Source organism: Numida meleagris, chromosome 2 (genome assembly GCF_002078875.1).
Source record: "Numida meleagris isolate 19003 breed g44 Domestic line chromosome 2, NumMel1.0, whole genome shotgun sequence".
NCBI lineage: Eukaryota > Metazoa > Chordata > Aves > Galliformes > Numididae > Numida > Numida meleagris.
In genome coordinates, this window is record NC_034410.1 from 143,821,204 (window position 1) to 143,835,062 (window position 13,859).

General features: G+C 40.7%; 1 protein-coding gene across 6 annotated transcripts in view; it reads right to left on the reverse strand.

Moving 5' to 3' along the window:
• Positions 1-13,859, reverse strand: part of PTK2 (protein tyrosine kinase 2) — a 200,127-nt gene that overhangs the window by 111,374 nt on the left and 74,894 nt on the right. For 5 of the 6 annotated variants that reach the window (XM_021387143.1, XM_021387146.1, XM_021387147.1 and 2 more), the window contains one exon: positions 6,282-6,508. In XM_021387143.1, the coding sequence (XP_021242818.1) occupies positions 6,282-6,476 (195 nt within the window). In that variant the 5' untranslated portion in view covers positions 6,477-6,508. Of the gene's footprint in view, positions 1-6,281; positions 6,509-13,859 lie in introns of those variants that run through there. The other variant, XM_021387148.1, reaches the window with a different exon arrangement.

Below are 13,859 nucleotides of genomic sequence, written 5' to 3' on the forward strand. Positions count from 1 at the left end.
GCCTTCTCTTCCCCAGGCTGAAAAGCCCCAGCTCTCTCAGCCTGCCCTCAAAGGGGAGATATCCCAGGCCTTTGATCACCTTTGTGGCCCTTCTCTGGACCCACTCCAAAAGCTCCATCTCCTTGTGTTGGGGACTCCAGAACCGGATACAGTATTCCATGTGGGGTCTCACAAGAGCAGAGTAGAGGTGCAGAATCACCTCCGTCGCCCTGCTGGTCACACTTCTCTTGATGCAATCCAGGATACAGTTGGCCCTCTGGGCTGCAAGCGCACATTGCCAGATCATGTTGAATTTCTCATCAATCAACACTCCCAAATCCTTCTCATTAGAGCTGCTCTCAAGCCGTTCTCTGCCCAACCTGTATCTGTGCTTGGGATTGCCCCGACCCAGGTACAGGACCTTGCGCTTGGCCTTGTTGAATTCCATGAGGTTGGCATGGGCCCATCTCTCAAGACTGTCCAAGTCCCTCTGGATGGCATCCCTTTCCTCTAGCGTGTCAAGTGAATCACTCAGCTTGGTGTCATCTGCCAACTTGCTGAGGGTGCACTCGATCCCACTGTCCATGTCGCCTACAAAGACGTTAAATAACACCAGTCCCAACACCGATCCCTGAGGAATGCCACTCATTACTAGTCTCCACGTGGACACCGAGCTGTTGACCACAAGACACATACATATCCAGAGTTTCAAGAGCCGAAAAGAAGTAAACTGCAAAGGTTTAGGCCAAGTTAGACTTAAAAATTCTATGGAGTCCAGAATGCCTTCACGACACCCAGGTTTGGGTGTCCTCTGATGATTCTATGACTGACATTTGAACCCCAAATGCCATATCCCTTTTTTCTCATTGTCACATTAACTTTTTTTTCCCCTCCTCTCAATCTCTCCAGCACTGATCCAGTGAATGTTTGTACACCACATGACAAAGTTGAGTTGGACAAAATTCAGGTGAATAGGAACTCTGTCAGGGAACAAGTAGATACTGAAATAAAATCACCAAATTAGCCCAAAAACATGTTTTTCAGGTTCCTAGCATTTTGTGCAAACCCAGGGACATCATCAGTTCAGAAAACAGAGCAATCTAAGTGCCTCAGCATCTCTCACACTTAAGCCATACACAGACCACTCATCCAAAGTGTCAGATCACTGGGAATCTCTGAGCACGTGCTGACAAATGGCAAGCTGGTAGAGTCATGCCTTCCAGTCCCCTTGACTGAATTAGCGCTCTTCAGATCCTACTGCACACTGATACAGCTTCATAAATAAACTTTAGCACTTCTAAAGTGTTTTAAATGTTTAGTTTTCTGGAAGCTTAACATCCAGAACTTGCTACCCTTTACCCTCAGTTCACTTGAAAATTCCTAAGTCTCTCTGGATCCAACCCTGTATAGGTGAATTCTAGAACAAGAGCTGCTGTAGATTTGAAGGCCAACTGTTGATCCAGGTATTTTCAGCAAAATGTCGAAGGGCTATTTATATTGTTTTTAAAGCGTTGTTTTGTGCGTGTCTTTCATCCAAGGATATCTAGAGTACTGTGCAAAAGTAAAGCAGCCACCCTGAAGACCAAAACTATTTTTGTCTGTCAGTTAGTACAACTATCAAAAGACACACCCCACTGAACATGCAACACCTTTTGTGTGGCCAATGTTCTAGGCCCCTACTGTGTTATCATAAGAATCTTTTTTAGAAGAGAAACCTAGTAGATAAGATCTACTGTATAACACATTAGCAGTCTCCTTTACAGGTAGATAAATTAGAGCAGTTGTACAGCATGCCCAGGACAGAGATGAACCATGGCTAGAAACGAGTCTTCTCAGGGACTGAAGGTAGGCTGACATGCCTCTAATTCTCTCCTTGCCCTATAGCTCAAGATAAGCAGTATCATTCTCGAGGTGAGGTTGGATACCAGGCATGCTGCAGTGGATGATGAAGAATCCTCACAAATAAGGCTCTTTCCCTGGTGGTGCAGTAACTCTGTAAACCTGAGCAGTGCCAGCATAAACAGGTATTTCCTTTCATCCTGCAGTCTTCTTAGCTGTGTCCACCTACAAAACGAAGCAGCTAACAAGACTGCAAAACTGACCTGGATTACAAATGCCACTGAAAGAATGATCAATTCTAACTTCAGTCAAGCTTGCCAAACGTTCACACACCTGTGCTAGCACAACTGAGATAGTAGCTTGAGAGAACAGGGAGAGGGAAGCTGGCACTGCAGCCAGAAGTGCATGTCCAAGAAATCACTTCAGCTGTAGACCTGTGCAAAAGAGACTCCATTCCACCACCAGGAACTGTCCAACACTCAGCTGTCTTTTAGTGCTGGGTATAACTCACCAGGAAGGCAGAGTGCAGAAACACTACGAGGTCTTCATTCATACAGACTTGATAGGAAGAGAAATACCACAAGAACAGCTAGCCAAAAAGAATGAAACACAGTCACTATAGGACAGACGTAGACATGGAAATTGCAAATGGTTTTGGATGGTAGAAATGGTGGGTATGGATTGAATGGGAGAGGTAAACAGGAAAAAAAGCAAGCAATGCTTAACACAGTAATGCAGCTCACTTAACTGCTTTAGTGAAGTCTCAAGAGAATGTGCTTTAGCCCTCCTAAAAAACTTAGGTTAGGGACCTGGCTGGAACTACACAGCTCTTCCAATCACCCATGCTCTCTAAGATAGCTTTTGAGGACTAGAAGTTGAAAAGATAGAACAGATTTGAGCTAGATGCCTTTCAGTGCAAATGCAGAGCATGAAGCAGAACTGCACTTGACCAAAAAGCCTTCAATCTAGACCAGATCACACAAGATTTTCAAAGGCTTGTTTAATAAAAATCCACTCCTCTCATCCCTCAATCTGCTAAATGTCAACAATGCATTTATTTCTCTGCTTCAACAGCATCTTCTAGAAACAGAAAGGCAATTTACCTGTAATTGCAGCTCAAGATGCAGTGGCACTGTTTACATTCCAGGTGCACTTGAGACCAAAGAAATTCCATCCCAGCAGCTTTCACCCCATTGCATGCCCAAGCTGGGGCTGTGAACAGGGCAGAGCATGCCCTGGAAATCCAACTTTGTGAATGTGCACACAGAGAACGCATCGCAACATAAATAACAAGATAAACAACCTTTCATTTTCTGCATAGCAAATATAGCCAAGCACTTGCTGCAGGTGGCCAATGTTTGCACATCCATAAAGAACTTCTTTTTTCTTTTGGAAATGAAGCGTGTCTTCAGTTTAACACCAAGGGAAAAAAAGCATAAAGAAAGAGTGTCAGTTCTCTGAAATCCAAAAAAGCATTTCCAAGAATTGAAAAGCTGCTCTTCAATCCGTTGGAGAGTATGGACTCATCCTTCAGAGGAAATAGCTGCCTTTGAGGATCTAAATCCATCCAGAAAAAACTGAAGTTCACAGCCATGAAGCTCTCCTTAGGGCAAAACCCACATACACACACTGTTGTCTTGTTTAAAGACATTTCAAGAGAAATAGTGAGGAAATTGTACCTTTAATCTGGGCAATCTGAGGCTCTTATAGAAAGCTAAATTATGTTCGTCTGAGCTTAACAATGTGAATCTTTTCATTATAAATGTTTTCCCTTTTAATGATCAAAGAAGTTTTCCCCTCTGCTCTTGACATATCACAGAAGATCTTAATTTTTTGTTTGTTTTTTGAAAGGGAAGAGGGTTCTTCCTCACTTCTTTAACCAAACACATCCTTTCCACTGACAAAGGCAAATACAGTTTGGCTTGAAACAGAAGATATTATGTTAGGGAAACACTAAAAATCAGGAAAGAAATTTCCACGCTTACTTTTCCTCAGTGTTAGCACATACCACAAAGTCCTCTGCTTTATCAGCAGAAATACCTTGAAATTGGCTGCTCTGGAGATTCCAGTCCAAGCCTGCCTTCCTTTCAAGGCTGGAAGGGTTCCTTGGCTATCATTCCAGAAGCCATGATAATCAGGGAGAATTTTTCAAAACACTTCTTTCCCTTTTAGTTGCACAGTTTTCTCAAAGGCATTCACTGCTGAACACTTTCAAGAGTTCATCAGGAACTAGCCAAGAGCCAAACCCAGCATCAACCTCCTTCCAGTTTGTAACCCACAGAAGAAATGGAAGCTCTACTGCAGTCAATCGCCATCACAAGAGGAGAAGGAAAAAAGTAAGGCATAAAACCCTTCAAGGCTGTTTTCATCTTAGATTATTCAACTTGGTCTAACAGCAGTCATTTCAATGGAATGTAGGCTTATACTCCAACAGCCATTTACTGTTTCTAAAATAAATGCCAGGACATTGTAATCCACCAGTGCTAAGCCACTATTACAAGTACCTGCTCATTTCCACAGTGACAAAATAAAAAGGCAATCCCTTTGTAAAATGAGTGAAGGTAACAGTGACTCATCGCTTGCCCAGTGTCCTTGTACTTTCTTCTTAGAAAAGGAGAACAGTACAGAAATATTATTAATTTTAGAAACAAACATTCAAAAAAACATACATACATGAAAATCAAAAATGAAGGCAAGCCTTACATAACTGCTACCTATCTGTTCTTTTAATTTTTTTAAATAAATAAAATATGACATGATCTTGCTTAAAATAAGGATTATGTGGCTCTCCAAATTCAACTCAGCACTGGATTTCCTACAGGGAGAATAAATTTTGCAGTCTAAAGGCTCATAACCGCAGGAATTTTTTGAGTTGAAGAAACCAGAGATGTAATCTGTTTTTGTTTCTACATGTTTCTTTGGAAAGACAACCTGGATTTCAAATACTATATAATGAACCCTAGATTCACATCCACAGCCAAAACTTTCAAGTAAGGTTAAAAATTAATATAATTTTCCTCTCTTGCACACAGTAATACATTTCATGAAATGAATCAATCACAATGGATACATCAAACCGACATACTTAAGTCAGGCAATTAAGATGTGATGTGGCACTCAAAAAACCCTGTTTCGTGTAAAATAAGTGTAAGTTACTGATGACAATGATTCCTACTTGTGTACGTCTAATTTATCCAGCTACCAACTTATCCCTATACAGAGAGATAAGCTGATTAAATTGACAAGAGGCAGATTTTCGGACAATCACCAAGGAAAATCCTTGAATTTCACAAGTCTGCAATCACTTTAGCAAGATCTACTCCACCTAGGAATGCTCTCAGGTCTTTTCATACACAGAGATGCTAGAAAGTAGTAGAAAAGGAAAAGAAAGCATTCAAAATTCACCACTGGAATTTAAAGTACTGTACAGAGAATATAAATACTGGAAGGAATGAGCAGGTGGCAATCCACTTCCACAGCAAGAGCCTTGCAAAACAAAACCAATCCTTTACACCACCTACTACAAGGCAAGACTCTGCTCTTGGACTACGACTGATAATAAGTGAATAATTAAGCTTTAACAGCACTTGACATGCTAAACAGAGTTCATTTCATTTAAGAATCACAAGGCCTCAGAAGGTAAGTGTACCAAATGTTAAGTAAAGGTCTCAGCTTCAGATTACTATTCCGCACATTCTACACAGAGCTGTTTAACCCTCTCCAAAACAAACACAATATTTTCATGCATATGTATGCTTACACATATATCAAAGATAATATATATCTAAAGTAATTATTAAAACAATTCCTAATCTTCTTTTTTTTGCATAGGTTAGCTGAAGGACTGCACTGCACAAATAAAACCAGCAGGTGACTACCGGAGCGAGGAGGGCAAGACCAGAGGGAAGAAAGGCTTTGTTGTAAAATTTTTTGTTTTCCCACATTGGAAGGAAATACTTTCCAAGCAAGAATTAGAAAAAACAACAACAACAAACATATCTTAAACATTTTAAACAAGTGTTTACTTTTTTACTTTTTTTAAATAAAGAACAAGAAGAAAGTCATTTAATAACTCTCCTGTATTTCCTCCCATCATCACACAGAATTTTGGGGAATATAAAGTGGTAAATGTCAAATGACATAAGTCAGTAGTGGTATTTAAACTGATAACCAGTTCTAGAAATTTCACGTTTCTGTTCTGCAAAATGGGAAGAGTTCTCATATTTCTTTAAGGCAGTAAACAATCATACATCAATTTCCACACCTCTCCCCCTCCATCCCCAAAGGAAAGTTGGTACCAGTTAAAGCCTTTTCCGAAAATTACTCAAAACATGCAACAGGTGAAGATTCTTCGAAAATAAAGGGTGAAACTCCTCTGTTTCTTAGCTTCTAGATTTTACCTTTTGAGTGTGAAGTTCGCATTTAACCTAAAGACGGCATGAGAATGCTAAAACCAGACTTACTCGAACATCAGTAGCATCTCCATGTCGGATAATGCTGGCCCACGTTGTCGGCTCACTGCTGTTTTCGAAGTAGTGAAAAACCTTTAGGACTCGCTCCATGGCCCCTGGGGAACGCTCCATCCCAGTACCGAGGTGCGTCTTTGCACTTGAGCTTGGTGTATGATTCAAGTTTGGATCAAGGTAAGCTGCTGCCATGGTTTTGCTAGATGCTAGGTATCTGTCATATTCTAGAAAAGAGAAGCAGAAAATTAATTTTCATCATGTCCAAGTCTTACATTGATTCAGACAAAACATTTACTGCAAATTCTACATGATCCATTTAATTGCTCATTTGGAGTTCCCTACTAAAAAAGTTGACTAAAACCAAATCTATCCAGATTAGTACCAAAGAAACGGTGAGCCCTTCAGAGCACATCAGGCTGGTGTGAACAGCACAACTGGTATCTTAGGCAGGACTTCTTTGCTTTCTGTATCTTAATCCAGCCATTCTCCTTTAAAGAGCAGATGCTGCCTTCCAGTTTTACCAGGGGCTCTCATCGCCAAGACTGCTCACACAAGGTTAGCCTTACAGAAGCCCAAAGGTTGGCACTGGGAAATCCTGACACCCAAGTCACAAATCTGAATCTGTATGATGGCAACGCACACCGCCAGCAGCCTCTCCAGTTTAATGCCAGGACCACAGAAAATCAGTCATTTTCCACTATTTTGGGACACAGTGCAACTCAGACCATCCAGAGTTAAATTCATCCTTCAGTGAGGCACCATAAAGAACATCACTGAACATCCTCCCAGCAACTGGGAGAGCAGTGAGGCACTGGGACATGCCGCCCAGAGAAGCTGTGGATGACCCATCCCTGGAGGTGTTCATGGCCAGGCTGGATGGGGCCCTAGGCAGCCTGAGCTGGTGGGTGGCAACCCTGCCCATCGCAGGGTGTTGGAACTGGATGAACTTCAAGGTCCCTTCCAACTCAAGCCATTCTACAATTCTACGAACTGCTACGCCACTGTCTTTTTATATTCTGTTTCCAAGTGATTTCCATGTCTAGTGGCAAAAGACACGGCCAACAGTATGAACCTGCACCTCAAAGAAGCAAAAAATTGCCTCCTGGCTACTGCTGCAGATTTGTCAACAATGAGCAAATGGTATCTGAGAAATCAATACTGAACAAGAGACAAAAAGAGAAAACAATACATCTTCCCTTGGCTGATACAGCCTTAGGAATCATCCTAGTCTGCTAGCTGCAAACAACAAAGATCAATGAGCTGAGCTGCCAGGGCTGCACAAGCACACCAAGAAATTCTGTGCCTCCTCCTTCTAGTGAGTGAACACAGCAGGGTGGCAGTTTACAAAACCTAGCAATGCTAAAAAACAACAACAAGCTTGATCTTTTGGGCATGGTAGAGCGAAGGCCTCTGTGGTAGTAAAGCTGGCTTGGGAAAGGGTCAGAAGGAGAAGAGAGTGAAACTGTTTTAGACTCTACTGCTGTTGAATATCTGAGCGTATCTGAGTATTACTGCAAGGCAGAGGAAACTCCCTTACTGCCACCACTCACTGCTCTTCTGGCCCCCCTACAAAACTGTTTAAGAACATTTTAGAGAAAAAGTAATCATTTTCTGGGTAGGGTTAGTGTTACGCCTCAGCCTTGGATAGACTCAACACAAATGTTAGATAAGAGAAGCCAAAGATGGTGCACAAGAGCAAGAAGGGAGACTCCTTCCTTTCTCTCCACCAGCAGCTTGGCAACTGCATCAGCTCACCATCAGTTCTGAAGCACAGCCAGGGTTTAGCTAGCAGGAATCCAGCACTTATCAAGGCTTGACATCTTCAGACTGTAGATAACAGCATTCGCTAGAGGCTACAACAGGACTTAAAGTCTAACAACTATGTTAAGTGTCTAATTCCTAGCCACAGCACAAGATATGAGGAAACCAACAGACCATTTGCACAGTGTGTCTGTGCCTTTTCAATAAACGGGGGAATCACACTCATCCAGAGCTGTACAAACTTCAAGTTGACACTACTGGGTCAGACAAAGGCCCCTGATGCGAGCCCTCAGGGAAGGTAAGCATAGGCCAACAAGCACAGGACACTTCTCCCAAATATTTCCCATGCCTGACCCTCGAGGGAATTCCCCCTGTACCTGCCCACTGCCAACTCTGGGAACAGGGAGCGATGAAATTGAAGCGCACTCAAGTAACTGCTACACCCATTTAAAAATCCTTCCTTCTGTCCAGCCTACACCAACAAACACAGATCTGAAACCGCTGGGCAAAATCTCTTGGTTTATCCTCACGGAAGGAGCTTGCAAGCTGCTTTCATAAAAACCTTAAAAGTTGAAGCACGTCTAACAATCCTCCCCTTGGCAGACTGAGACCAATACATCATGACCTTCCCCAAGGCTCCTCTCCCGTCATGTAAAATCACGCCGTAAAACTCCAAAAGAGGAGGCAGGGGAGCTGCCTTCGGACAACTCCCTTGGACAAAGTCCTAACTGCTCTCAGTAGTCTAACTACTAAGAATTAAATGGCAGTTTTCAGCTCGACTTGGGCCACTTCTAACCTTTTGCCATAAAGTTCTGCTTCCTTTAAAACCTACTATTCTACCTCAAAGTCACCAGTAAAAACGCGGAGTGTTATGTCACACTTACCCACAACAAACAGCAGAAAAAACTCGGCGAACCAAAGCAATAAGAGGATTTTTTTTTTTTTTTGTCACGGGGAACAAGAAGAACACCTGTTTTAATGTTTATGTGTAGCGTGTCATCAACTTAACAGAAATTCAGCAGATTTTGTTTGGCAGAAAAAGGGAGAAAAGCTACAAGGAAAAGCAGAAACAAGCATTTTGAGTGCCTAACCACAGACTTATTACGGACAGCCTACATCCCTTGGGAGCAGCAAACAGAGAAGTGATGAAAGACATCAGTTTTACACACAGAAGTGCTCTTAACATAATTTCAGTGGATAGGGAAACCACTTATTATGGAGGGAATATCTTCCTATGCACCATACTGAAGAGAAAATCTGGAATCCAGCACTGGGGACTGACCAGCCCAGGTACAGGGTATGGTCAGCATTCACAACACCTCACAGGACAGAAGTGTTTAAAGGTAAAACAATCTCCTACTACAATTCAGACCAGCACTTTTCCATAAAAATTTCATCATATTTGGGTTCTTTACAACTTATAACTTTTAAAAATCCCAATGCTTCCTTTATAAGGTAACAGAAAGGCAATAAATTCTATAGCTCTTAAGTTACAGAAACATATGCCATATCTTTGGTTATGGATCTATTAAATTAACCATTAAAACCAGCCCCTGGTTTTGAGTTTATTATGTGACTGTAAAGCTTTGCCCTTGGCCAAAATTTTCTAAAACATAACTGAGTTCCATGTAAGGAGAGATCAACAACTATTTCATAAGATCTGCTTGGTTATTTTAAAATCCTAAGAGAGCTAAGGTGACAAGTCGAGGATGCTTACTTGAGCTTTTCCAAATTCCAGCCAGGTTTGTAATCTCACAGAACAGAAAGATCAGCTTTAGTCCTCTTGGTATTATCCAGACAAGCAGGAGGCTATCACAGAGCAGAAACGAGCTACTTTATTCAGACTTTATTCTGCCTGATTTTATTGGACACTGTGACGATAAAAAGAGCAGGGGCACATCAAGCCCAATGGTCAAGCCTGTTTGTATGCAAAGCTGTGTGTTAGCTTTCCCTCTGGGCTTCCACCACTAAAAGCTATCAATCTCCCAATGCACACACACTTTATAATAAAAAAAAACAACAACCCAAAACATTATTTCTCAGTACTATAACAACTTATCCCATGCTTTGGAAGGGGTGTGGAGCAAAGCCATCCTGGCCTGCTAATATTAGGCGATTCTGCCGAGATGCTGTAGTTGTTACCAAATCACAGTGTGCATTATCATTTTGATAACATGCTATCATCTGGCAGAATAGCTGAGATTTAGGAATGTAAATGGAAGACACTTAAGTGAGGTCAGAAGAGCCTTTATTATTATTATTGTTGAAAAACAATCAAAACCACACTGCACAGCAAGAAAGCACTGCTGACCTTGTTTGTGCTTTATTTTCTTTACAATTCAGTTTTGAATGGCAGTCATTTTCACTACTGATATCTGAATGAAATATATTAAAAGTTGTTTTATTTTCTCAAAACCACAAAATTATGAGTTAACAAATTGCATTTCTTCTGAAAGTCTGTTCACAAGTCATTCACTGCTCAACTTAATTCCTGCTGACAACTTACCAGCACTGCATATTCCCCACATCTGATGACTGCATCGGAAACAAAGTCAATATTATGACTTCTGGCAGTACAAACAATCAAAGTTCAAAGTCATATTTCACTACCAGCTCTGCGTACTCAGAAATGAAATCTCTTCCACTAATGAGACAGTCAAAAAAGTCATAACAAATATTTAAAATCAATTAATAATAAAGTGTTAAGTAGTCCCATAGAGTCAATCTTTTCAATGTCAAAAATGTCTTCAACATTAGCAAATTGATAATATATGAAAAATAAGTTACTCAAGAGTTGGCAGACGGCCATCAACATGATGCCAACAAGTCTGTCTGACAGGGCACCAAGCTATAATTATCGACACTATGACTTCATCTGAACCTTTACAAATTTTTACAATGTTGCTGAGATGATCCCCATCTCAGGCTTGAAGACATCCAGATCTATGACAATTTCTAGAAGACAGGGCTCCAGGGGATCTCATCCATGTGTATAAATACCTGATAAGGAGGGAATAATGAAGATGAAGCGAGGCTCCTCTCCATGGTGCCCAGTGAGAGGACACAAAATGACAAACAAGAATTTCCATTAAAACTATCTCCCCAGGTCTCTGGCGAAGGCTAAATTAAGAATTCCTCCCACCCTTCCTTCCTTAGTTATCCATAACGTCTCTCACATCAGACAGTAAACATGTCATGAATTTAAAGCCCAATCCATTTTCATGGTTTGCATTAAATCCTGTTGTAGCTCACCTTGCAAATATTAACTTGTCTATTTCAACCTCATAGAAATTGAGAAAATAAGGTACAATTTTAAGTATTTTCCCCATTATAAAGCTTGTATTTTCAGGGGTCTGCACCACGTTTTCCACACTGCTGACTCTTTTGATACACCATCTCCTGGTATGTTTTGTTGTTGCTGGGTTTCTTTTTTTGTATTTATGTATCAAAAATTTTGGGACAAATGGATGACTCCTTGTCTTAGGGATACTTATAAAACCCCATTTCTCCTAAGAAAACAGTCAATATATTCTACTTGCTGAGGGTCCCATGGCACAGCCCCATTCCCAGAAGACTGGATAGAATAAAAACTACCAGTAGGTATCTATTTCCGCACCTCTACAAATTTAAGAAAGAAATCTGAGGAAGCTGTTAGTTTTCTGATTTCAAATTGGGTATAAACAGAGAAAGAGAGGAGAAAGGGTATTTCTTCCTATAACATTCATGTTTGCATTCAGAAACAGTCAATGTATTTCAGCCATTTCCATAACTCACAATAGAACCTCCCTGTTTATTTCCTGTTGAGCTTATTTTTCTTGTTTTTCTTTCAGTTAATGCTGATGTTCAAAAGAAAGAGGAAAAAAGCTGTAATTCTCTGCTCCTTCCAGCTAAATTCACTTTTCTAGTTAACACTTTCTATAACTACATGTCCAGGAAAGCTTATCCCTTGTCATCTCTTCTCTGGATGCCTCCTGATCACCACACCTCATACAGACATTTATTTTCAAGTACACTAATTGTGGTCAGAAGCACTAAAGGCCTCCAGGTCAAAGTACTAAGCATCCTGGCCAGACACATTAAACGCATTTCAACAATAAGTTCTTGATATTCATTTTAGTCCAAACTAACAAACGGACTATTTCATTGTATCAATACAAAATTGAAGAAGAATAGTCTGAAACTGACAACTCCTGACCATTTTCTTTCCAGTTGAATGCTGCCTTAACAGTTACTAACTCAAGGTCTTAGTTCAGTACAAAGCAGAAATTTACAGTCTCTTTCCTAACACACAGTCACATATTTTAGAAATACACCAAAAGGTCAAAATGAAAAAAAATAACAGAGACCAAAGTCAAAACCAGATTAGCAATGCAAGCTGCATGTGTACAAAAAATTTACTTCAATTGTACCTATGTTCTAAGGAGATCATACGTTCAGGGGAAGCACAAAGAGGTCATTCACAGAAGACATTAACTACAAGAGCTATACGAAATGAAACAATATGACATCCTTCAGCCTGCTGAACAGGAGGCAAGAATATCTCAGCAAAAAAATCAATTAGTAAGTATACACATCCTAGACTGGCTGAAACAAGGGCTTACTTCATGTACAGCTGCTGTTAGTGAGGGCTGTCTCACAGACTTTTAAATCACTCTTGCAAAGTGCCCCAAAAATATGTGCCTGTTACTCAGGATGCACTGCACCTCGGGATAAAAAGATGAAGAAAAGTTTTCTTCAAGACTACTGACAAGCAGCTGAACTGTTTACTGTCAAGCAGTAATTCAACTTCAGTAAGATGTCTTGCAGTCCCCTAGTCTTGCAATATTCAATATGGCATCCTTTCCAAAATTCCATGGGATAAGTCCTGACATAACTTAATGGCTGTGTTTAACCCAATTTTCTTGCAACTCTCTTGCATAACCCTCACTACTCAGCAACTCCCTCTGGAGTTGGCACCAATTCCTCGTTGCAATATTAACAGAATTGATAATGAGGAAATATCATTTGAGTGGGGAATAAAAGAAAATCGATGTCTTTAATTAGCACAAGGCATCCAGCCAGATACTTGCTTCAGTTTTCAACAGCACTCCAAATGCCCACTGGTGTCCATTGATATCACTGAAGTCCACATACACACTTGTCTTCCTTATTTCTTCAATTGCTGATCTTTTGAATCTCATGGGCAAGGTATACAGTATTACACTGGTGAACTTTTCTTAAAAAGCACAGAAGTAACAACTCTGCATTTCTACAAAGAGGCTAAAACAGAATTCTCTCTGTTGTGAGGTTGCACCACTGGTTGGAAGCAACCCTACTTCTGAACATCAGAACAGGAGGGTGAAGCAAGCAATTGGACTTACCCCTTTCAAATACTACTTACTGAATATTGCCCAGAGGGGGCCTTACATAGCACAAGTTCTTCTGAACAGCTGTACAAGTAGCACAGAAACAGTGAGTGTTTACGGTCTTTCCAGAATGCCAAACGCTAAGAATAAGTTAGAATTAGTGATAATGAGAGCATGCTTCCAGGAGATTAGGAGCTAGACATGCCTGAACAGCTAAGGGAAGCAGGAAGGTATTTTGGCTATGCATTATCACCGATGAAAATATTTGGCTTTTGCTACTATTTGACTTTAAACTATCCTAGTTTTTGGATACTGAATGGTTATATCATCCCAGCCCTTTATTACAAAACATTCAGCTGCGTAGGCTTTTAATTTTTGATTCACTTTACAACAGTTTTAGTTACCCTCGTGTTATCCCTATTTTTATGAAAGCCAGAAACGCACATCAGATAAGAGGCACTTAAGCACT